Here is a 25,422-nt window from a genome sequence, read left to right as displayed (position 1 = left end):
TCTAGGGCCTCCACTTACATCCTTCATCAAGCTCACAAAGTTCCAGTCCAGAACAAGAAAAAGCAAGATAACTATATACAGAACTTTCCCTACCCTTACTCTTAGTACAAATATCACAAATGTTTGTGTGGGCAATGTTTAGTTATATGCTTTTGTATTGTTCTAACTTTTATTTGCCACAATACCCCCTTCCTCCAAGCAAGGGTGTAGCTAGGCATACTCATTGTACTCAGTGAGTACAATTTTTTTTTCTCAGCATCTCTCAGTAACTAAAGTTCAAACAGTACATAATGTTTAGAACTGTCTGAGTGACTGCCTACTGTACAGTGCTATAGAAAACATGCTTTTCTACAAAGACTGTACCTCTACAATAGGATTTGTATGGCTATAAATGCCAGCATTTGAAAAATAGTGCCGCTTTTTGAGGTGCGCAGAGGCAGCACTTGGAGAACTGAGTACAATTTTAAATGATAGGTGGGCAGTTAAGGCAACAGTATACGGTTTGAGTACAAAATATAAATTTCTCCCTACAACCCTGCCTCCAAGCCCGGTTATAACTGTCTTTCTGTTATGCTGAAGGATTCATATTTTGAAGTGTACTAATGTCTTTCCATATGCTGCTGCTTCTAATATAATAATATTGACAAAGAAGAAGGGAATCCAAAAACTCCCCTTGACAAGACAGCTCAAAATAACTTAATTTAAAAGTAGCTGACTTTTTGTGAGATGAGGCACATGCTCATAAGCACGTTGTGTTTCAATCCATATACATGTTTTTGCATTCACCAGTCATATCCCTTCTGAATGCTTAAATGTATGTCACTCTATCTAAAAAGAAACTTGTACAGAATTAGGAAAAGATTTGTATTGGTCCAATGGTTCAGAAATCCCACTTCTCATCCCCAGCCCTCAAAAGCCTCAGTAATGTTGCAGTGGCTGTTTGTAGACTGAAATGGAAAAGGAATGTATGTGTGTGTAAGTCTTGTGCACTCTATCCAAGAGGATTTCCTCTAGTGGGAGTGCTGTCCATTCATTCAGCCCAGCGATCATGAAGTCCCAGTGATCTTTTCCTTCTGTTCTTCAGTTACATTCATGAACCTGAGGTTTTCTCATCTTTCATAGTCTTCTGTTTCAAATGGCATCTCTTTTATTTCCTCCAGGGATGCCTTAAGGTCTGCTAGCTGCAGGGCATGCATAGTTTTCTTCCTTGTAATTTTCCCTATGTCATCTACTGAGTAAATAGAGCTCTTTTCATTTCTTCCAAATACCCATCACTTTTTTAGATATAAGCTAGGCAAACGTCACTCATTCTTTTCACTTCCAGGTATACTTTATCCAGCTTATTTTGAGTCTCAAATCTCAGCAGTGCTCAATTCCAGCTACAGGTTTCCAGAGTCAGGAGAGCCCAGAATGCACAAGCCACTATCATTTTGCTTTACTGGTTCCAAATCATTCAAATTTCACGTTAATCTAGTACTTCTCTTTCCTCTTTCATCATGGGCCATAGCATCTGGACATTAAATGTAAGGAGTATATTATGTAAAAAAAAAAATAAAATGATCTGTGCTAAGTACAGTACTCAAATGTTAACCCTGACAGGCAGAGCAGAAAAAACATGACTTAGTTTGACTGCATCATAACTGGCAGTCAATTTGAAGTTAACATTTTATTATCCCTTCTCACTCCCCCAAAATACATTTAATGCAAGTGCTGCACCTTGAGTACAGTTCACTACCAACACCATTCTCATTTGTATCCTTATTTCGTACTCTTCACAGATGCAACAATTTTCTGTTTGAAACTTTTGTCAGGACAATCTTTGCGAGTACTACTTCCCCTGTAATGCCTGCATTGTTTAATTTTTACCTTTTTTCCATTAGCCTAGCAAGTAACATCCCCTATAAAATTTACATTTGTTAATTGGTAATATAGTGCATGTGACAACATATATATATAAAACAAGCTGAGTGGATGACTTCTCTGACTTCTGTAATGCCTGCTGTACAGGCAACAGGATAAGCATGCATAAAGATCATCCAGAGATGTGTCAGGTTTTCAAACTCTGTACAGACTCGTGAAGTACCCTATTGATCTGACATGCTAATACAGTGTCCCAAATAAATGACCTTGTTTCACAAACTGCAGACATATTGATCTTAAATAACATACATTATATAAAAAGTGTAGCGGTAGCGTTGTTGCCTCACAGCAAGAGGTTCTCCCGTTTCATTCTCGGCTTGGGTTGGGAGTGCCTTCTGTGTGGAGTCTGCATGCCCTCCCTGCGGTCGAGTGGGCGTTCGAAAGACATGCGTTGAATTGGCATGCCTTCTTTGAAGGTTGGGTGTCAGGCTGGCAGCTCAACACCATAAAAAACAACTGCCAATCATTAGCAGACCAGAGTTCCGCTGTGGCGACACCTAACCAGGAAAAGCCAAAAGACAAACAACAACAACATATAAAAAGTGTATAAATAAACTCAGAGGTGCCAGAAGCTGTTGAAGACTGGGGAGGGGGGCGGAGGGTGAGAGGGGAACTTAGTGATGTAAAAATGGCAATTTTTTAAAACTATTTACTACCACAACATAGGTTCACTTGGAGGACATTTTAAGCTTAGTCAATTTCCCTTTTGGTGCTTGAATTAACATTTCCTGATTGGTCTTACCTATCCCATGGCTGGTAATTGTATATTAGCCCTAGTGAGAATAAATGTGATCATACTATAAATAATTTGAGGGGACCCACATAAGGGATGTAGCATTTAGGAACTGCCTCTATCCATTAGTGGCAGGAGGGGCAATCCTGGAGTACATTTTCTATTACCCATCCTTAGATCCAAGTTGCATTTGAATATGGACAGGGATGAGCTTTTTTTTACTTGAATGGATAGTCTGTTCTGGAACAGTGGTAGCTTTTGTGATATATATCCATCTCGCCACAACATTCAGTTAAGATACCTGGACTGGGTATTTCTGATGCCATTTGACTTGCTGATATTCAATAGGAACATCTGTATTAGGTCAGAGGATGCCTTGTATGCCAGACATGTCACCTCTAAGCACTCTGTAGGATATTGAGTATAGTGATAAATATTTGAGGTAGTCCATGCAAGACCTGTTGTTTAGGACTTGTATCCTTTTAGTAAGCTATCTCTGTGGGTGTTCCAATTGTTACATGGGTATGGACAGATACATGCCAAAGTGGGCATTATACAAAATGATTGACCTAATGAGGGCTTTGTAAAAGGGTGCAATAACATCTCTAGAACTAGTCACAATCAATTTCTTTATAAGCTGTACAGTACAATGCCAAACAACTGGGTCAGTTCTCAGGGGGCATTGTCAATTTGGCAGTTCCCTGGAGTAGATGACTTCCCATAATGCATTTCTTGGAGTTTAGTTTCAGTTCATGATTCTGGCACCAGTTATTGCTTGGGACAAACCTTCCTGCATGATGGTTAAGTAATTTGGGGATTCAATAACTGCTCCTAGCTTGCAGTCATCTCAAACTTAGTCGGCCAAAGCCCTTTCGTATTTCCTTTTACTTTTGAGATGTATATGCCAAACAGTAAGTCTCAGCACGGAATACTGGGGGACTCCATTGGTGACTTGTCTCTTCCCCTATTTTGATCTCCTGCATCCTGTGAGCAAGCATACATGTATGCATTCTTTGATTCATCTTCCTGATTGTATTAACTTGATTGTATTAAATTATATTCTTTGTATAATACAGCACCACTTGTTAGAATGTGTTTTAAATTTGTAGTTTGAAACAGTCTTCTAGTAAGCAATGAAACAAAATGTATGAACCAATAATGACAAAAGTACCCATTTCAGAAAATTTCAACCATAAAAGGCCACTCAGACTTCTGTCGTTATAATCCACCTATATCACTAAATATGCAAACTCTCTGCAGAAATAAGTCATCTAAATAATTCTACATTAAAGGGATCTGTAACTAATGAAGGGGTTGCTGCTAGCAAACAATGTTATATTTCACTGTTTTATCTACAAAGTTCCTGTTGCCCTTGAAGAATAAATTGCCTATGCTACATTAAAAAATGATAAGCTAGTAATTTTGCAATGGGGAATGGATGGCAAACTGATAACAGAAAGATAGTTACTAGGTAACTCCTCCAAAGGAGGACATTCATAGGACTGCAGCATCCACTCCCTTTAAAGTACAGCACAGTACAGTATCAGCGATCTATCAGCATACTGTGGGAGTAAAACCCACAGCCTTCTGCATCAAAAGCAATTATGCTACCTGTTGTGCTACTAACAATGCAAGTAACTTAGCATAAGTAGCACTAAACTTCTCTTCCCCTGAAGCTCTCAGCTCCTTGTAAAATCCACTTGACACTCAACTAAACCTCTCAACTTCACAACACAAGAAATGTGGAAAAAGCCAAAATTTATTTGGGGGGGTGGGGGCAAAGGTCCAAAACCAGGAACACATTTTAAATATTGCTTGTATAATCTTAACAAGTTGCTAAAATAAAGTGTTATGTGTTACCATGTGTTTTCTAAAAGATAGGAAGACTGAAACTTAAAGGGCTATCATTCTTTAGTGAATTCAGTTTTCATGGATTTGCCAGAAAACCAGAAGAGGAACAGACCAAAAGTATGAGCCAAATATTCTGTGAAAATCTGGACAGTTGAGCGCTATGGACCCAACTCTCTGAATTTATGGTATGGGTGGAGAATTCAGGCTCTTGTTTGAGCCTGAGTAACACTAACCACCAGGTATACCTAACTGGGGCAAACAGACACAGACACACACACACACACACACACACACACACACACACACACACACACACACACATGGGAGTAGCATAACTCCTGCAAATAAAAGAACAAAACTCTCCTTACTGGCATGACTCTGGCTCTGGCAGCACCAACAGAACAGCGGCAGCATAACTCCTCTAACACAGAGCAATAAGAGAACACGAACAGCTAGTTTAGTTAGTGTAACTTCTGTGCATGAACCCAACACTACAACCAGTGAGAGATGCACTTATATAGCCAAACAGGGAGCAAAGCTCCCTTCACCCAAGACTGGACTAGACAGTCAAGAGGAGAAGATAAATACTTGCACCACATCACACTCATCACATAGTCCCTCAAAACCTACACTACGAAAGCACACACATAGAAACACAAAACACACACCTTCATTCACGGAGGCTCTCAATAAAAATCTACCCAAGCAACAGGGACCTCCAAAGCAGAAATGCAAGCAACCTCCACCCCTCAACACAAACCAAATGACACATAGCCCACAAACTCAGTGTGCCACTCAACCACAGCCCATAAGGCATAACAATGTACCCAACACTCTAGTCATATGTGACTCTATAGTCAGCCACACTGATGTTTCACTCACCAGGCTAAACAAGGAGAGAGTTACTGTCAGCTGCCTGTCATGTGCCAGGGAGTTACTGTCAGCTGCCTGTCATGTGCCAGGATCCGCCACATAATACACACACTCAGGTCACTCCACAACAAGTACAAATATGACTCTGTCATTGTCCATGTTGGTGTGAATAACCTGAGACGTACCTCCCTGGACTACATGAAAAGAGACATGGAGGAGCTGTCAGATCTTGTAGCCCAGGTAGGTATGACCCTAGCCCTGAGTAGCATCTTGCCATCACCCAGAATGATACCACAGTACAAGGACAGAATGATTGACTTCAACAATTGGCTAAGCTTCTGGTGTCATTCTAAGGGGATCCAGTATCTGTTTGCCTGGGATGACATGATCGACAAACCACGATGCTTTGCCAGAGATGGCCTGCACCTATCGCCTTTGGGATTCCGGATACTGGCTAAGGCTCTTGCCACCCCTCTAGTGCCTTTTTAGGAAAGGTTCAAATGACAAATTCACCACCATAACAGGTACAAGCAAGCAAAATCTGAGGGTAAAGCTACTTAATGCTAGAAGTCTAAACCTCAAAATGCACTCACTCGAGGCACTCCTTAAAATGGAGAACATTGACATCTGTGCAGTGACAGAGACCTGGTTCAAGGCTCCAGAGACCACCCCTGCATTACCAATTCATACCACACCTTTTGGCCACCTAACCTGGACTGAAACACTAAAGACGGAGGCGTGTCCATATTCATTAAGAATATGCACACCTCCAGGCTAGTTGCTCAGCATAATGCATCCGAGATAATCCAAGTGCAACTAACTTTTATTGTAGCTTGCTACAGATCCCCCATCATGCCCCAGGATTCCTACTCCTCATTTCTTGATACACTGGAAAATATTAGGATACAACCTAACACCCTAATAATTGGTGATTTCAACTACCCCACCATTAACTGGGAAAACTACTCATGTACTAACTCTTTTGCTCAACATTTTCTGGAATTCATGAATTCCAATGCCTTGGATCAACTTATCCACACCCCCACCAGGGGCAGCAATATCCTAGACCTGGTCATTACCAACATGGGCAACTGGTGTTCCACACCAGAGGTCAAGTTTTTGTTGGTCAGATCCGACCACAAGCTAATCACCCTAGACACCCACATCCCACCCCCACCCCTCATTAGGGAAACCACCGTAAAAAATTTCTCCAAAGCCAACTTCACGCTTCTTAAGATAGAAGTGGTAAACTTCACGACACCCATGCTGATGGACAATAGAGGTAGTACTGTTGAATCCTATACAAATGGACTTTATAAGCACTTACTCACGTGCATGGATTGTGCAATCCCTAACAGAACTAAGATGCTATCCTCCAAAAAAAGGGAGCCAATCTGGTGGTCCCCTGTCATAAACAAACTCTACAACAGAAGAAAGAAACTGTTGCAAAAAAGAGCAAAATCCCATGACTGGAGGTCAGCCTCAGTAAGAAGCTGAGATCCATCATAAAATCCTCCAAAGCTAGTTACGAAAACAAAAGCACCACTGATTCTAAAGACAAGCACAAAGCTTTCTGTAGCTATGTCAAGAATCTCAATGGCAACATTCAGATCTGCTCTGAGTTACAGCACAATGGCACTAAATATACAGAACCAACTGATATTGCCACCATCCTGGCAGATAGGTTCAGTGCTAACTTTTCCCCTCTCTCACTCCCTAAAGGGCCCATCTCTATACTGGAAGAATGCAAAGATCCTGTAATCATAGCTGCACAGGTAAAAAACACACTCTCCAAAGCCAAGAACACAGCATCCATGGGACCTGACAACATCCCAGGCTGCGTTCTACATGAACTACAGAACAAACTGACACCCCACCTAAGTACCATGTTCAATCATAGCCTCACCTCAGGTTTTGTGCCCACTGGAATGGTGCACAGCAATGGTTATCCCACTCCACAAAGGGGAGCCACCATGGACCCCGTGAACTACCACCCCATTAGCCTGACGAGTCTGGTCTGCAAGGCTATGGAATGTATCATCATGGAACTTATAAACAATGACATTGGTAATCTCCAAACTCTGGACTCTACCCAGTTCTTATTTGTAAAAGGCAGATCATGTCTCCTAATACTGATAGACTTCTTTGAAGCGGTCACCAAAGCCATAGATGATGGTAAGGTGGTTCACACAGCCTATCCAGATCTCACCAAGGCTTTCAACACCATCCCCCACTCTGGAATTATAGATAAACTCACTAAACTAGGGATTAATCCCAATGTCACAAGATGGGTTGCCAACTGGCTCACTGACAGAACCCACACTGTGAAAGTAGCAGACTCGAAATCCAACTTCAGACCAGTGACAAGTGGAGTACCACAGGGTTCAGTCCTAGGTTCTCTGCTGTTTGGTATCTACTTTTCTGAAGTACAGGCTAATACAGAAGGTCTTTGGCTAACAAAGTTCACAGATGATTGCAAACTAGGAGTCATAATTAAAACTCCTAATGATGTGGACATCCTACAAAAGGGCCTCACTGAGACAGATGCCTGGTGTCAAAGCCATGGCCTCAAGCTCAGTGCCAAAAAGTGCATTGTTATCCCTTTTGGTAAAAACTCTGTACCCATGAACTACCACATAGGCGGTAGTCTACTTAACACCAAAAGTGTGATAAGAGACCTTGGGACACAGGTGAACAGTAGTCTCTCCTTTGATAATCACATCACCACAGTAGTCAGGAAATCCTTCTACGTGGCACACCTCATCACAAAAGGTTTCTCATCCAGGAAAAAAGAGATCATTGTTCCCCTCTACTCATCACTCATTAGACCCATTATAGAGTACAATGCCTCTTTTGTTATGTACCTCTCAAGATATTTACAACAAATGGAAAGGCAGCAGAAATACCTCACAAAGAGGATTAACGGCCTCAAACAGATGCCCTACTCAGACCGTCTCAAAAAACTCCAGCTTTACTCTGTCAGATATCGCCTACTCAGAGGCGATTTCTGCATAACATACAAAGCTATGTCAAAAGCAGAGCTGTTGGACATGCGCCACTTAAAGAAATCCCAATCCCTCCAAGCTACATGCTCCAAGAACCTAAACCTTGTCACCACAATAAACAAAAACATGCTGGAGGGATAGATTCCTGTCCCAGAGACTTCCCACACTCTGGAACAAACTACCTATCTATATCAAACAAAGCTCCTTATTAGCACTCTTCAAGATAACTCTTGATGATTGGATGGGAAATAGGAAATTCACCCCGGGATCACTTCTGTGGCTCTGCTTGACAGGGGCACAGGAAAATAATTTTCTTGGGTGGCAAAAGCCAGGGTACCATTTGGCTAGGCTTATATAGGCCCTAGGGCCAATAGCCTAGTACCTACCTATGAACCTATGAATTCACGTTAACGTGAAAACTCCACTTCATTCATTTTCCCGACAGGTCTTGCAGTTGTAAAAGTGGGGGGGCACCTCCTCCTCCTGGGTCTATGGTTCTGCACCCATGAATAAACTTCATCAAAGCACTCCCAATCAGAAATACTTTGCAAGGCATTGAAATACTTTGCAAGGCATTGAAAAATGTCTGGCCAGCCTATTTCCTTTATCTTTTGATTAAGTTGAATGTCCTGGTTGACTTGTTTGTCTAAGTGCTCTCCTGCTCAGTAATTACATGCCATTTTTTCAGGCCTTCTTGATATTCTCTACAATACTCGACTCAAAAGTAACAGTATGTCTGTATCATCTGACCTTGACATTCTCTTTGAAAACATTTTCCTCACATTGAAGACATGCACACTTTTCATCCAGATCTCTTCAGAAATGTATTGTCTTCTTGGATTTTATTGATGGTTAATATGTTTGTTGGTATCTGTTCTATCTTCCACCTTTTTCAATGTATTCAGGAGTAGAAAAAAGAATGAGACAGGCAGCCTTAGATAAGAAAAGGTAGAGGATATCAGATAGTTTCATGGCTTTGCATTGTTTTGTATGGCTATGTAACGCAAACTATAGTATTATATATATGCTATAAGTCTTACCCGCCTACTTTTATATAGGTCTTGGAAACCAGATGAAAATTAACTCTGACCAATGGGTCTCAAATCATCAACAATTTTTGTTTGTTTGTGTCTTTCAGCTTTTCCCGGTTAGGGGTCGCCACAGCGGAACTCCGGTCCGCTAACGATTGGCAGTAGATTTTTACGTACTGGCTTGCCGGGCCTAACGCACAACCTTCAGTGAAGGAACACCCATTCACGCATGTCGCCACACAGAAGACGCTCTAATTGAGAATCGAATGGGCAACGTCTAACTGTGAGGCGACAACATCAATAATAAATAAATAAAATACAAAGAAACAAACAAATAATAGATACATGAATGGCTTCATCTGTCTGGTTATTGTATTTTTCCTGCCACAACCTGCAACTGCTATGGTGCATGTGCATATACATGTGTGTGTGCTTGTGTGTGTGTGTGTGTGTGTGTGTGTGTGTGTGTGTGTGTGTGTGTGTGTGTGTGTGTGTGTGTGTGTGTGTGTGTGTGTGTGTGTGCACATAAGCATGTATATGTATATGAATGTGTGTCTGTGCATATGTGTACATATGTGTATTTAAGGGTAATGGATCGGCTAGATCATTTTGTAGATATCAGAGGTGGTGTAAAAAAAGGGATGTGAAGAATTCATCATAAGTCTGCAGCTGTAACAGACTTATTCAGGAACACTCTGTACTTGGACTGGGAGGCCTAGCATCCATGGAGAGGACAAACTCAGCAATGTAGAAAAAGAAAAACAAAAAAAAATTATTCCATGTACCATAAGTAAACATGCACAACATATCTACCTTTCCCCAGCTGCCATATGCCCACTGTGGACAAGGACCGGCCTCGCATGATCTTTGTTCAGTTGGCTTAGTTTGTTCATTACAGCTATTTGCACGATATCCATTTAAATCTTGGCATACAACAGCCCGCCTCTGGAATCCACCAGCACATGTGCTTGAACACTAGAAATAAGAAAACAGAAAGACAAGCAGAGTGCATGAGTTCATTAGAAGCAGTTTCATAAATAGTATTACTGGTAATAATAGATATGTTTAAAGACATTTACTTTCCAGACAAACAAAGAGTTTTTGTGCACTTATCATAACAGATTTTCTATTTTACTACTTTTCTCAAGGCCCCCTTTTGCAATGGGTACTGCCAAACTGAAGCATAAAATTGCAAGACTAGGTTTTTTTTTTTTTGGCTGGGTGTCAATGTCAAGTTGAAAGACAACAACTTGCAGCATTAATGCAGGAAGAAACATTGGATGTTTTCTATATGAATCACAAATGATTACATGTGACAAAAAGTATAAAACAGGAAAAGAGTTAGGAAACAGAACACTGGAGTACATAGAGAAAAGTATTATGTATATTGATAAAAAAGTAATTGGTTTATCATCTGATTTGATCAGGAAGTGTGTTTCATTTGAATACTGACCAGTTTAAGAAGTTTCATCTCAAGAATGGCATTAAATCATGAATTTAAATGCCACCAACAACTATCAGTATGACATAATGAATTCATACCAGTGGTTGACTCAGGAAATTAATTTAATCCTTGTAGCAATGAAACCAGGAACATCTCAGAGTCAGGGTAAGTGTACTGAACCTAATCCACACAATACTGAAATGTTGACGGACAGTTATCATGATTCCATGCTAGAGAGAGAGAGGGATACAACCCTCCTATTAATAAATATTGTGTACAATCTACTAAACGGTCTTGCATGATGTTGCTTCTGCACAATCTTCAGAAAAGCATGGCTCATGGAATTGAATCACACTAATGTTCCATGGCTCATTCTCATATTCCAGCAAAGATACAAGCATGCTCTGTATATAAAACAGCAAGGGACATTATATTAATCTAATACAAATATACTGGAAATTATACAACCTGAAAAGACCTTTGTCTCATTTCAAATATTCAGGTCATTGAGAACTTGAGGACTACTGTCACTGTTTCAAGGGTATATTTTGTATTAAATGAATAACACATATAATTCAGTTTTACTATTCTGCTGTCTGATATTTACATATCCTTGAAACCATTACATTTTTCATGGCTATTCTTTAAACTTAAAACTGTTGAATTGTTTCTCTCTCTCTCTCTCTCTCTCTCTCTCTCTTTCTTTCCTTCCAGATCTTTGAACGCCTGTTAGACTTACAAGTAAATATCAACCAATAGGCACAGACATGGACAGCCAGTAGGAACAAAAGCACAACTACAGCAAAATCTCTCTCTCAGATGAAATCCATACAATGTCTGAGCTCTTCCCTTTGTTCTTAATGAAATGAGTGGAAACTTTAAGGAAGAGAAGTGTGGTTAGAGAAGTTAGATTAAACCAGTGAAGAAGTAAATTATCTATGCTTTGCATGAGGTCAGTGATAAGCAGATGAAACAGAGTTGGGTCAACTTCTGAAGGCCAACTTACTATGAAAGTTCCCTCCTCTGCCTTTTCCCCTTTGGACCAAGGCATTTAATCACTACAGAAGCTGTCCATACAGTTAAATGCTCTCTTCTTTCCCTTTCATCTTTGCAAGATGCTTGCAATGCCTGAGCAAAAGGACCTTGAAAGACCATGCTGAAGTCAAAAAAGATATTGGCCATGGGGTTGCCTCTGTCTTTCTCAATTACTACTTAGTCATATAACTGGACTAAGTCTGATGTGACCCAAATGTTTACTTATTCATACTGGAATTGATAAAGCAGTTGAAGTTGCTCCAAGAACCTTCCACACTATTAATTCAGGTTCTTCTCCATCATTTTATCATTTTTTTTTAATTCTTAAGTTAGACTCAGTGGCCTAAGGATCTATGGGATGATCCTTATATCATCGCTGTAGATGTGACCAACTGCTGCTTGCCTATAGTATCTCAGGACCATTTTTCCAAAAGACCTGTTGATTACTTCTGATAAAAGCTAACTGAAACATTAAAAGACTTTTTTAAAGATTCATGGTGGGACTCTAGGATAACTTCCAACCCATTACCTTGTTTTCTTCCAGAGTCCTTAGCATCCTTGCTTCATCCTTATTAATCATCTCCACAAATGTCTATCCTTCCTTTTCTTGCATCTTAGCTTCCTAGGTTAGTGGTCTCACTTTTATTTCCTCTATGAGTATTTATGTATGTGTTTCCATTTTTAAATGCTCCATATGTATCTGCCCTTCCCAGGCTAGTTTGGAATCTTTCCTACCAAACATCTTCATTCTCCTTCCCTATCCAAAGAAAGGCTTCTTTCCTCCATTAACACCCTTTGTTTATCTTTTCTACATTTCTAAAATTGCCTTTTTAATTCACTTTATTTCTCTATTTCTGACCTCCAGATAACACTCCATTTGACAACTCCCCTTATTGTTCCAGTCTCTATATTTCTTTTTCTTACACTACATAGCTTCCTTACTTCTACAGTAAGCCAGCCTTTTTTCTCAATCACCTTATCATTTTCTCTACCATCCCATGCTGTGCTTTTTATCACTGTTCTCCCACTTTTCTCTACAACCACTGTCCCTGACCCTTACTAACTGGTCTTATATTCTCCAGTTCTCTGCTCCTGTCTAATAGCTTTTGGTCTTTCTTGGTCATTCTTAACCACATTAATGCATACTTGCTATTACACATTGCACTGTATTACGGATCACTTATCTCATCTCCCTCACCACAAGCACACAAACAGAGCAAGATAGAGGATTCAGTCATTCCTAACTAACCTTTTGATTAAGCACTTTGATGTCAAGTAACTTTGTCAGTCTCTTTTCTTTACAGCTATTGCAAGACAGAATCTCCCAGAGTAAGATCTGCTCTATAGAAACATCACTTTTTTCCCTGCCAAACTCCTGATCTCTTTTCTGCCTTATAATTCCCATACTTCCATGTTCTGCCTATAGAAAGTGTTTAGGTATCAATGTTTGGCCCTTTGCTTCAAGAAACTATTGTCTAAATACTTTCACTTAGATTCTTATCCATTTATTATACTTATTTCTGCCTTACCTCTCCATCTCTGCATAAGTATTGCCCCATCTTTTATCACCACTTTTCAAATCATTTCCCCGTGCTGACTGTCTCCCACAATCCTTGACTGCCCTGTCATTGTCAACATTATTTTCAAAGATCACTGCATATATCAATGTCCGCTGACCATGGACCATGTCACTGTTGCCAAAACTGTATAGTCCCCAGTTCTCATCATTAGTCGCTTCCAGCTTTTCTGCCATTGATCCTTGGCTTCTGGACTGTGCTATACCTGAGTATCACCCTGATTGCATCTCAACTCTTCGGGTCACTCGGTACCTTCTTTGTTTTACTCCTTTCTTCCAACTGACAGGAACTGATGTCAAATCTTCAGCCCCTTCCCCACAGCTACCACACTGAAGACATCATTCTTTTAGGGCCTCTTTCCCTATTATGTTATTTTAAAGTACCTTCATTCTTTATTCTGTCAGTTCACCCTATGAGATATCACAGATTGTTTTTCCCTTTCCTATGTTATCCATACCAGTTATGCCTCAACCAGACATCACCCCCTTTCATATCATCTCCACTGCTTTGGCCCATGCATACTGACATCTCTGTTCACTACTTCTCCCTTACTTTATGACTACTGCTCCCTTTATCCATACTGATCTCATTCCTTGAAGAGTCGTTTGCTTGCCTACTCTTTTGCATATTGTTTACAAGGCACAGTTACCACAATATGTCTTTCTATCCAGGGTTTTAGCATCACAGCTCCCAAAGGACCAAGCTCAAATTTCACTACCAAACAGCTCCTCGTCCTGTCTCAGGATGCACTCCACTCTCCCAAGTATCACAATTCATGGATCCATACTCAGCTCCTTAAAATATTGGCTGAGCTGGTTAGTGCTTTTTTCCTTCATTTCTTTTATCTTTCCCCAAAGCTCCCAAGAGCAAGATAGCTACTTCTTTCTATGTCATTTCTCTTGTGTCTGTTATAGCCCTTTCGCAAGTCATTAGTTTTCATCTGAATTCCCAGATATGGCCAATCATGCTCTTTTGTAATCAGTTTGGTCACTGTTAAATCTATCCTAGCAAGAATTAGATCTAGAATTGTGCTCACTCCAGTCACTCAAAGAATAATAAAATTAAAGTACAGTCTGCATGGCAACAATACGTCAAATGTAACACTTAGTAAATACTGCAAACTGAAATGAGTAAATTAGAAAAATTGTAATGTCTATGCAGTCTAGGTATTCTCTTTTTTCAGGATGGCTATGGTGAATAATAAAACAGTAATTTGGTCTTCATAATTACATTGTACTACTTACCATAACACAAGCCAAACCCCAAAGACTGTTTATCATAGTGACTTAATAGACCAAACTATAAATATGGCAGCTTCAGCTACAAAACCTATTCAAACATAAAATACAAAGTCTGATTTTAAAAGTATAGCATACATTATCTTAATTTAAATACCATGATTATCTAAATGAAACAATCTGATTTAAAATGGTTCCATTTATTTCCTTAGATTTTAAGAAGACTCTGTTCTCTTTCTATTGGAACATCCATTCATACAGCAAGAGCTTATCAAACTAATATGTATATCTACATATTATTTTGAGGATAGTTCCTGACAAATGGTCTGAAAAGCAGTATTATAGGGATATTTTGCAATAGACCTAAAAAATAAGAAAGATATGTATATGTGACAAATTATTTTAATTGTTTTGGCCAATTTTTAATTGCAGACCTTAAGTAATAACCAGTGTGGATACAGATTATGAGAAGAAATTGGAAATGGAAAAAGTAAATGAAACCAGAATATTTGTAATTAATAATAAAATACAAAGATAAACAGAAAAATGTGCACAAAGTTCTGATTAGCAAACACAAGGGCACCTTAGACTCCACCAAACACAAATAATCAATTTTTAGAGAACTATAATGGCTTATGATAAAAAAATTACAATGCTTGAAAGGATAAAATTTGTGCAATCCATATTCTGGGACTCGTATTCATGTACCTCCCATAACCAAAAATTTCCCCTATATGGTTACAGGCATACTCCCTACAAACTCCTTACAAATAACCCCCAGGACCTGATTTTATATAAGGTCTTAATGAAATTAGTATTTTCCTTTCATTCATATTAACTCTCAATGGTTCATTAGTACTTTCATCCATTTTAATTTGGCCAGAATTGCATTTGCTTTAAAGACTGACAAATACCTCAACTACAACTGAATTACTGAGTTAATTTGCAAAATGTGATTACCCAATATTAAATAAATTATAAATATTTTAATTATAAAATAATTACAGTAGCTTTACTACAGAAATACAGAGCTACACTAGACAGAATGGTTTTCACAGTAACACAGAAGAAGAAGAATCTAGCTAGCACAAAACAAATATTTATGAAAATGCTTCTGTTAACAATTTACTTAGTATGTGCCTAAAAATAATTTATTGTTACTAATAGATAATGCATATCTTGGCTTTGCAAAACTGTGGTATTTTAGAAGGCCAAATAAATGCCGTAACATATTAGAAATAAGCTTACATTAATATAATCAACTTAATCCTAAAAGGTTAAGTCATACAAAATTGTGCTCAGCAAGTACGTCATGTTTCCACATCTCATTTTAACTGGCTTTAAAATTATTTTCATATTAGACAGAGACACATAACAACAAATAGCAGAGTTTAAATATGCAGAAAATATGCTAAACAATTGTTTTCAGTGTTTTGTTAATAGCAGCCGATGCATGTATCTATTGACAAGTGTTTCCTGAAATTTATAAATCACATAACATTCAAGCATGATATCAAGTAAACATAAAATGATAGCAATGAGTATCTAAAGAGACTTAAAAATAATATATTATGAACAAATTTGCAAGGAAATGAAGCACTTAACACAAGAAATACAAATGAAACAGTTAAATTAATCAAAATAAAACACCAGGAAAGATACAGTAGTCAACTTACTATGATGTTGATAGGTTTCACGAGGCTTGATCATGATACAATTACTCAAAGCATATTTATTGCTACTGGGGAGGTAAAATATTGTTGGAATTTGAAAATATTACTAAAATGGTACCCTTACTGTTTGTTGAGTAGTTGACAGACACTCATACCATCAGCCCAAAAAGCTTGCTTTTGTCCTCTGTGTTGGCCAGACCGGGAATAGCGTCAGAAGATGAATGTTGTATTTTCTCCACTTTCGGTCTCTTCTATGTGTTTCTACTATTTTAGAGTTGGTAGGTAAGGGGGGTTTTCTTATGGCAGGGGTGAAACAGGGCTTGCTCCCTACAAAAATGTATATATATATTTTCTGTTTTGTAACATTGGAAGTCACTCTTCTTTGACAAGGAACCTCTTAAGGTTTTGGATATTAAAAAAAGCATATTTAAATTACACTGAATTTTATGTAATTATAGCACTTGAGAAAGCATTTTTGTGAAAGCTTATTGGAAAGCTTGTATGTTCATTACATTGACCTGTGGTGCCCTGGAACACTTGTTACTTTTTTTTGCATTTGTATGTTTAGGAATTTATTTGAGCATTCCTCATTGTTTCATTTTCAAAGGTTTTAGATATTCTGAGGTTGAATAATTGTGAGTCAGTCAAATGAGATGTGTATAGCCATAGTGGACCCTGTTGCTGTGTTACAGATGTTCAATTATAGGTCTCTGTTTCTCAAAAGCAAACGTCAGACCTTACTATCATGCATGACTCAATAGAAAAAAACCTATTCTTGTGTGAAACGTAGTTAAATGAAACTTAATTATCTCCTAGGTGGAGGCCATATTCACATATGTCACTGAGTGAGAATTTAACATGCCATTCCCCTATATTTTTTATGATGTAAACACGTCAGTTGAGATATGTTGGAGTATTCCTTGATATTATGCTTTAAGTGAAAAGCAACGTATTGACAATCATGAAATTTTCCTGTTTTCTCTTTATATGCCTGCAAATTTTTTTCCATCCAGTGATGTCAGTATCGCTATTCATGCGTTGATCGTGAATATTGCAAATTATTTCAGTTTGTAATAACACAAAGTAATCTTGAGCTTCTCCAACTAACAGTCAAGCCATGGCTTCGGAATTGTCTAGAACATCTTGTTCTGATCATGTTCCTCTTGTGAGGCAGGATCTGCACTGAATATTGATGGTGATGAGGTCATTTTGAGTCTGTGCACTGTATGATTTCAGCCATATCTAAGCATCTGGTACCCAGCTGTCTCATCCATTGGCTCTGCCCCAGCCTGGCAGGAATTTCAATTTACTTCTGGGGTACACCTTGAAATATGCTGCCACACTCCTCTGAAGCCTATTGGTTTCCTGGGATTGAAAAACACCTCAGACACCTTGTTTGAAGTTCCTGAAACCAATTTGTTCTTGAGTACACATTTTAATTTGCAATAAGGGAAGTCTAGTATAATTATTTGCCATATTTACTTTGCTGTTTCTGTACATTCGGCTTTTAATTATCATACAATGCTTTATTCACAAGAATTTAAAGTTCTTATTTAGTAAACTATTCACTTTTCTCTCTCTACAATTATGAAGTAAGGTGATAAAGATAATCCCTGGGATTCAGTAAGCCCTGCATAACATGCAGGGATAGTGTAGGTACTGCTGCATGCAATACGTCTGCCGAGAGATTGCGTATAGAGCTCCCAGGACGTGCACGAGCGCTCCTACACTATTCCTGCATGAATACCACTGCCTTCTGCTAATCAACTCATTTGCTGGAGAAAACCATGCAAATGAGCTAAATTAGTGATCCAGGAAGTAGGCAGGTCTCCGTGCAGGAACAGTGTATGGTGCAGAAATGTTGTCAGCTAGTAGCCGAATACATTTCTGCAAATAAGAAAACAGAGGTATGACAGCCTCAAATAAAGTATGTATTCCATTTATTAGGCATGACAATGGCCAAATATATAACTATTGGCATTACAAATAGTTTATTTTTTTTACAAAATGAAAGTTTTTTTTGTCCGATCTCGGCTGTTTGAGCATAGGGTAGCACCGTGCAAACGGGATCGTGGGGAAAATAAAAAAAAAAATGTAAAAACACAAATTGATGTGGAATCTGCATTTTGCCATTTTAGTCAATAGCATGCAGAATGAAAACAATACCATGGAACAATGGTTGCTAAGGGGAAATGTTCAGTGTGAGTGCAGTAACTGTGGAGTAAGGCAGTGGTGTATGTTAATGAGGGGACTTACACTGAATCAGAAATTTCTCCTAAGTGTCAGACTGCACCTAACCGTGTAGGTGCTGAAAAAGGGCCGTGTAAGAGTAGAGTTAGATGACATCCAAAGGGGGTGTGTCATGCTTGCTGTAATCACATTGGAGCTCTGTTGCCCGGGTTTGCACTTAGCTAAGCGAGGGGGTGTGCCCAAGATAGCTTAGCTGTGCTTAGCTAAACGTAGAAATAGTAAGCATGTTCATGTCCAAGACAGAGCCTTTTCTTCAAAGCATCCTTTACACTAGCTCAACGGGTTTGCACGGCACAACCCGGGGCTTAAACAGGAAGGATATAGGGAAAAAAAGGCAGAACAGGGAAAATGCACTACAAAGCAGTAATATGGGACTCTGCAACTCACTATGGGCCATTGAAGGCAGTCAATACTACAGCTGGCAGGCAGCTGCATAGCTGAAAATGGGAGGAGAAGTAAAAAAAGAAATAAAGGGCAACAGCACAATAAATGTTTCTTTGGATGAGAGAGGCAGACCAACATCCTTGAAGTTAGAACAAAAAGAACTTTTGTGGCAGCTACGTTTGGACTCTTATAAAGAGCCTGGATTAAATGAAACATGTTCTTTAGCTTGCATTTTAAAATTGAAGGCATTATTATGTTAATTTTAATTATAAAATAATGGGGCATTGAGAATGTGGAATTACTTGTTTGTTTTGTTAGTGTTGATACTATTGTATATATTTTATACATTTTTTCTATATATATATTTCACATTTTTTATATAACTATTACCTTAAATTTTAATTAATATGTCAGCTGACTTGATTTAATTGAATTTATTTCTTTAAAAACTGTCGTAACTGATTTTCTGTCTGATGAAGAATTGGTATCACCAATATGAAAGCACTTACTACACGGATTAAAAGATTATTTTATTATATATTGTGTCTCCGTCATGCATACCTTCCCGATTTAAGTTTTTAAATTTCATTTAGTTCATTAGTTTTGTGTTTCTTCTGGAGATATAGTGCTACAGGTTGGACAGTGACATATACCTGCTGAGCTGTGCTGGACTTGCCTCAGAACAGAGGGGAACACATCCCAGTGGATACTAAGGTATGTATAGGCTTAAGAATACTAGATACAAGTACTTTAAAAGACCTACTGGGGACATCACAGGGGTCTCACAGGCATCTGCATCCAGGGTACTCCTCCAGTTCCTGGATGCCATGCGACCACATGCCATTGAGCACATATACTTCCCCCACACCCATGAGGAGTTGACCAGCAAAATGCGCCTCTTCCACCATGTAGCTGAATACCTGGAGGTACTGGGTGCTATAGACTACACACACAGCCACATCAAAGCACCACCCATTGAGCAGGGTAGGGTCTACATAAACTGCAAGGGCTTTCCCTCCATCAACTGCTAGGTCATGGGCAATGCCCAGGGCATTATCATGAATGTGTGTGCTGGCAGCCCTGGAAGCAATCATGACTCCCACATCTGGCATTCCTCACAGCTGTATCAGGGATTTGCCAGGGGGGACATCCCATACGGCCATCTGGTGGGGGATGCTGGCTATGTACTGGAGCCATGGATGAGCACACACTCCCATGCAAGAATGCCATAATGAGGCACATGCACAAACCAGGATCATCATAGAGCATGTGTTTGGAATGCTCAAGTCATTGTTCCACTGCCTGGACATATCTGGTGGAGCCTTGCAGTACTCTCCAGCTACATGTGCACAGTTCATAGTATGTGCCATGCTACACAATATGATCCTTCAGAAACAGTGGCCGCAGGAACAGGATGGGGAAGGGCCACACAGCCCTCTACCATTGCCAAGGACCCCACAGGCACAGAGGGACTTGGATGAGGAACCCTCTGAGCCAGGCCATGTAGACAGACAGAGGCATGGCCAGTATGGCCTGGCCTTGACAAAGAGGCAACGCATAGCACATACACTGACGCTATAGACACCAAGGGACTGACACCTCTCTCTATCCGCACACACAGTAAAAAGGGATGACACACACATCATACTACCTGTAATTTACCATGTATAGGCAGTGCACTGTGTGTATCCAGCATAGGAGGCCCTCAAGCTCCATACACACAACTGCCATAGGCACAAGGTAAGTCAGTTACCTTAACATTAAATTAATGCATCAGTATGTTCTGCTAGAATATGTATGGTATTGTTGCATGCATGCAAGGAAATGGGGTGGACTACTGGGATAACAGCAGACAACTGACAGCTATGTGGGACACCAGGTAATGTCTGCCCAATACTGGCCTCCCAACACTATGCATTAGTACCCAAGGTGGCAAACTCCACTGCAGCATATGCGTGGGGACAACTAACTGGGGGGGGGGGGTCATAGCTCACAGCCATGGATGTTAGTGTGGGGTCCTACACCCACCCCTCAGACCCACACAGCAAGTCAGCTGTAGAAAACAGTTGAGAAATGTCTGGCAAAGCTCCACAAATGTCAGCAATGTTGAATCACTCTGCTACAGGCCCACACAGTCATAACACAGTAGGTCTTGCAGTTGCAGTAAGGCTCTGAAGGGTAACAAGTCTGACATGCAAATGTATGCCATTACAATCTCACTTGTGCTCTTTACTGATATGCCTGTAATCCCCAAGACAGGGCACAATAGTATGGTAAATGGAACCAAAATATAAAGCAAATATCAGCACAATCTCTGCAAAAGTCTACCGTTGACAGGTGTCTTCCCCCATATACCCACAGAAATGCATTAACATGTATGTTTGCAGGGAAATAGCACCATAACACTGATTAGTAGGGCTATCCCAATACACATGAAAACATGTTGCATGTGCTCAATATGCAGGCGTCAATGAGTTATGTCCATGTGTGGTCAATACTGTCAGGATCTGGCCAGCATGTTCTCCTGGCTGTCATCTTGTACTGCCCTAGGTACAGGCTGTCTGTCACAGGACCATTTACAGATAACTGTAGTGCCAACGATTATAGGTTCATGTCAATGATACCTTTTCCTGCCACTAACATACCTGGAAGTCACAGTGCTATGTGGAATATACTACACATATAATGGACTTCTTGAGGGCTGTCTAGCTGATGTGCTAGGGTTTTTGTGAATAATCATGCTTCTTGCTACTGTTGGCAGTGGTCATTGTCAGTGTGGCTTTTTTCTTTGTTTTATGTCTGCTTTTGTATGGAATGGGCAGGCCTGCACAGAACAATGCAGTCTATACCCACAACCATAACGCCAGACTTCTGACAACAACATGTCTGAACAAGGGCAGAAGTAAATGTCGAACAAAGGCACAATGATAGGCTTGCATTGTAAATATTGCCCTGACATACTGAGAAAGTTGGTAGGGTGAGGGGCTTGTAGTAGCGGGAATTGCCTGAAGGTTATGTAGGTTGACACAGTAATGTCTGTCAATATATTTTAACATCACTCATCAATTATACTGAAATAATTTGCCATAAAAACACGTTTATGCAGACTGGACAGAACCTCTAGCCAAAGACCTGCACAATCTGCCAAAAAATGTACAGCAGAGAGGTATGTCCACACCAGGATATGACATCTCAGGTTATACAGATACCACAGAAGCAGAAAATCCCCAGCCAGTATATCACCAAGTTGCTGGAATATCACTCAACTGGCTACAGCCACACCTCCCAACTGGCCTTGTTGGGCAAGAATGTACATAGGTGCCATCATAATATCAGTCTACACATCATACAACTAGTATTCCCTTGGTACAGCACTGTGATGATTTCAGGATGTCTGACACTAGGTAATGACGCAATACATTGCACTGTCAGAATACAGGTATGTCAGAATATGTCTTCCAAAACAAACCATTACCCCAAGGAAAGTCCTCTGTATTCCTGACAGGTATGTCTGTAGCACACAAAACCTTGGACCAGAGTACATTTATCTCTGGAATGGAGTCCCACGCTAACTATACAAGGTCACACTAGGCATGCTCCTACACTTAGAGAATCACAGGACATGTTGGAACCTACATTGGTCTATGACTATATTGTGTAGATATATCTGTGCATACAGACAGCTGTTTACGCCTTAACTGTCCCCACACACACACACACACACACACACACACACACACACACACACACACACACACACACACACACACACACACACACATCAGACAGGATTACCCCCAGCTAGCTGTAGGTTGCCCATATGTGATATATCTGCATCTGTTGTGTGTGACACACAGGCAGACATATATGGCCAACAGATAACTAAATATGTCAAGCATACACACACATAGATGTGAGGAAGTGACAGGCAGACAGTGATAGACAGAGAGACACAGGGGGACACACACAGCAGTATGGGTTGCACACATGGGTACCCTGAATGGCATACAGTGATGTCCTGCTGTGGACAGTGGCATACTGGCTTTAAACAGTTGCATGTGCAAGCATAAAAGATGAGCCCCATTATGTAATAGAACTGAAGTTGGGGTGTTAATATCACATCACCTGCCTGTATGTGTGTGTCTCTCTCTATAGGTGTAAGTATTAGCAGACTATTCCCACTCACTACACTTCACATTGCCCGTCTGCACAAGATCTGCTGCTGTCAGTCACCTTAGAAGTACCATTTTCATTCCCCATATCAGCACCTTCGGCCAGCTCTCAACCCAGTAAGCTTGTAGCACATGTGATAACTGCGTAACACTATGGTACAAATAACTAGTTAGGTAGGGGTTCTACTTTCTTATCTGGCAAGTGTGCGTGTGTATAAGTGTGTGCGGAAGTGTGTCTGTTTGTAGGACAAAGTATTTTGATAACGTTAACACCCACTGCCCTACTTTATCAGTCCTGGTGATATCATTTCCCATATCAGCACCTTTGGCCAGCTCTCAACCCAGTAAGCTTGTAGCACATGTGATAACTGCGTAACACTATGGTACAAATAACTAGTTAGGTAGGGGTTCTACTCTCACATCTGGCAAGTGTGTTTGTAAGTGTGCCTGTTTGTAGGACAAAGTATTTTGATAAGTTTGACATCCACTGCCCTACTTTATCAGTCTTGTGATGTCATTCCATTTATAGGTTCATAAGTGTGTCGTAGGCTAATGGCCCAGGAGCCTTTACAAGCTTAGCCCATAGAAGGGTCCTACCATTGTGCCACCCGATGTTACTTCCCAGTGCCTGTATCAAGTAGAGACACTGCAGTGATCCTTGGGGTGAACTGTCTATTACCCATCAACTCATCAAGATTTCTTTGAAACAGGGTCAGCTAGATGATCTGCATGACATGTATGGGAAGTATATTCCAGGGCATGTGCAGCCTCTTGGTGAGGGACCTGTCTCACCAGCATGTTGTGGCAATTGTGGTAATGAGGTAGAAGTCTTTGCAGTGTGTGGTGTGGAAAGATTGGGATGTCTTTATATGTAGCATATCTAAAACAGCTGGGTCAGACATGGCTTTGTAAGTCAAGCACAGATAGCCTCTAACTAGGTGATATGACACAGAGAATAGATGGAGTCTTCTGAGTCTGTCTGCGTAGGATGTGTGTTTAATGCCCAGGAACCTCTTTGTGAAGTGCTTCTGTGGCCTCTCCAGCTATTGCAGGTGTCTACTGAGGTACATGGCAAATGGACCATTATACTTGATGAGTGGTCTAATGGGGGAACAGTAGACAGAGATCACTACCTCTGTTTTCCTGGATGCAAAACCCTTGGTAATGCAATGTGCCACATAGAAGGACTTCCTGACCACAGTAGCAATGTGGTGGTTGAAGGAGAAGTTGCTGTCAACCTGTGTCCCCAGATCTATTATAGGTTCATAGGTTCATAGGAAGGTAACAGGCTATCTGCCGGAAGGCATTTATAAGCCTAGCCGGAATGTGTTGGCTTACACCACCCCCTTAGATTAGTTCCCTGTGCCTCTGTCCAGCAGAGCCATTGAAGTGATCCCTGGGGTATATTTTCTGTTTCCCATCTACTCGTCAAGGTTTCTTGGAGCTCTGCCTAATGTAGATTGTAATCTTGTTCCAGAGCATGGGAAGTCTCTGGGACAGGAATCTATCCCTCCAGTAGGTCCTATTTATTGTTATGGTGAGGTTTATATCCCTACAGCATGTGTCTCAAGGGGATATGGTTTTCTTTAGGTGGAACAGGTCCATCAATTCTGGGTTGGACATGGCCTTGTATGTCAGGCAGAGATCACCTCTAAGTAGGTGGTATGCAACCGAGTACAGCTAGAGTTTCTTCAGTCGAGCTGCATAGGGCATCTGTTTGAGGCCAGTGATCCTCTTCGAGAGGTACTTCTGTGGTCTTTCCAGCTGTTGCAGGTGTCTTGTAAGGTACAATCCAAATGGGGCGTTGTACTCTATGATGGGTCTGATGAGTGATGCGTAGAGGGGCACAATGACCTCTTTTGATCTGGATGCAAACCCTTTTGTGATTAGGTGGGCCACATAGAAGGATTTTCTAACTACTTTGGCAATTTGATTATCAAAGGAGAGATTTCACTCTACTTCAGTCCCCAGATCCCTTATTACATATTCCGTATTTAGGGGGCTACTGCCTTTGTGGTAGTTTGTAGGTACTATGTTATTTCCAAAGGGGATGACTATGCACTTGTTGGCATTTAGCTTGAGGCCATGGTTTTGACACCAGATATCTGTCTCAGTGAGACCATTTTGGAGGATGTTGGTGTCAGCTGGAGAGTCAATTATAGCCCCTAGTTTGCAGTCATCTGCGAACTTGGTCAGCCATAGTCCTCCTGTGCTAGCCTGTACCTCTGAGAAGTAT

General features: G+C 40.3%; 1 protein-coding gene across 1 annotated transcript in view; it reads right to left on the bottom strand.

Annotated features, from left to right (window-relative positions):
• ADAMTS9 (ADAM metallopeptidase with thrombospondin type 1 motif 9) overlaps positions 1 to 25,422 on the bottom strand; it is a 1,232,634-nt gene that overhangs the window by 454,492 nt on the left and 752,720 nt on the right. Inside the window, exon 27 of the mRNA XM_044077927.1 lies at positions 10,227 to 10,388. Coding sequence (XP_043933862.1) covers positions 10,227 to 10,388 — 162 coding nt within the window. The remainder of the gene's footprint in view (positions 1 to 10,226; positions 10,389 to 25,422) is intronic.

Source organism: Protopterus annectens, chromosome 7.part0 (assembly GCF_019279795.1).
Source record: "Protopterus annectens isolate FY-2018-M chromosome 7.part0, PAN1.0, whole genome shotgun sequence".
NCBI lineage: Eukaryota > Metazoa > Chordata > Ceratodontiformes > Protopteridae > Protopterus > Protopterus annectens.
The sequence above is the reverse complement of the archived record's forward strand: the minus strand, read 5'-3'. Positions and strand labels throughout refer to the sequence as shown.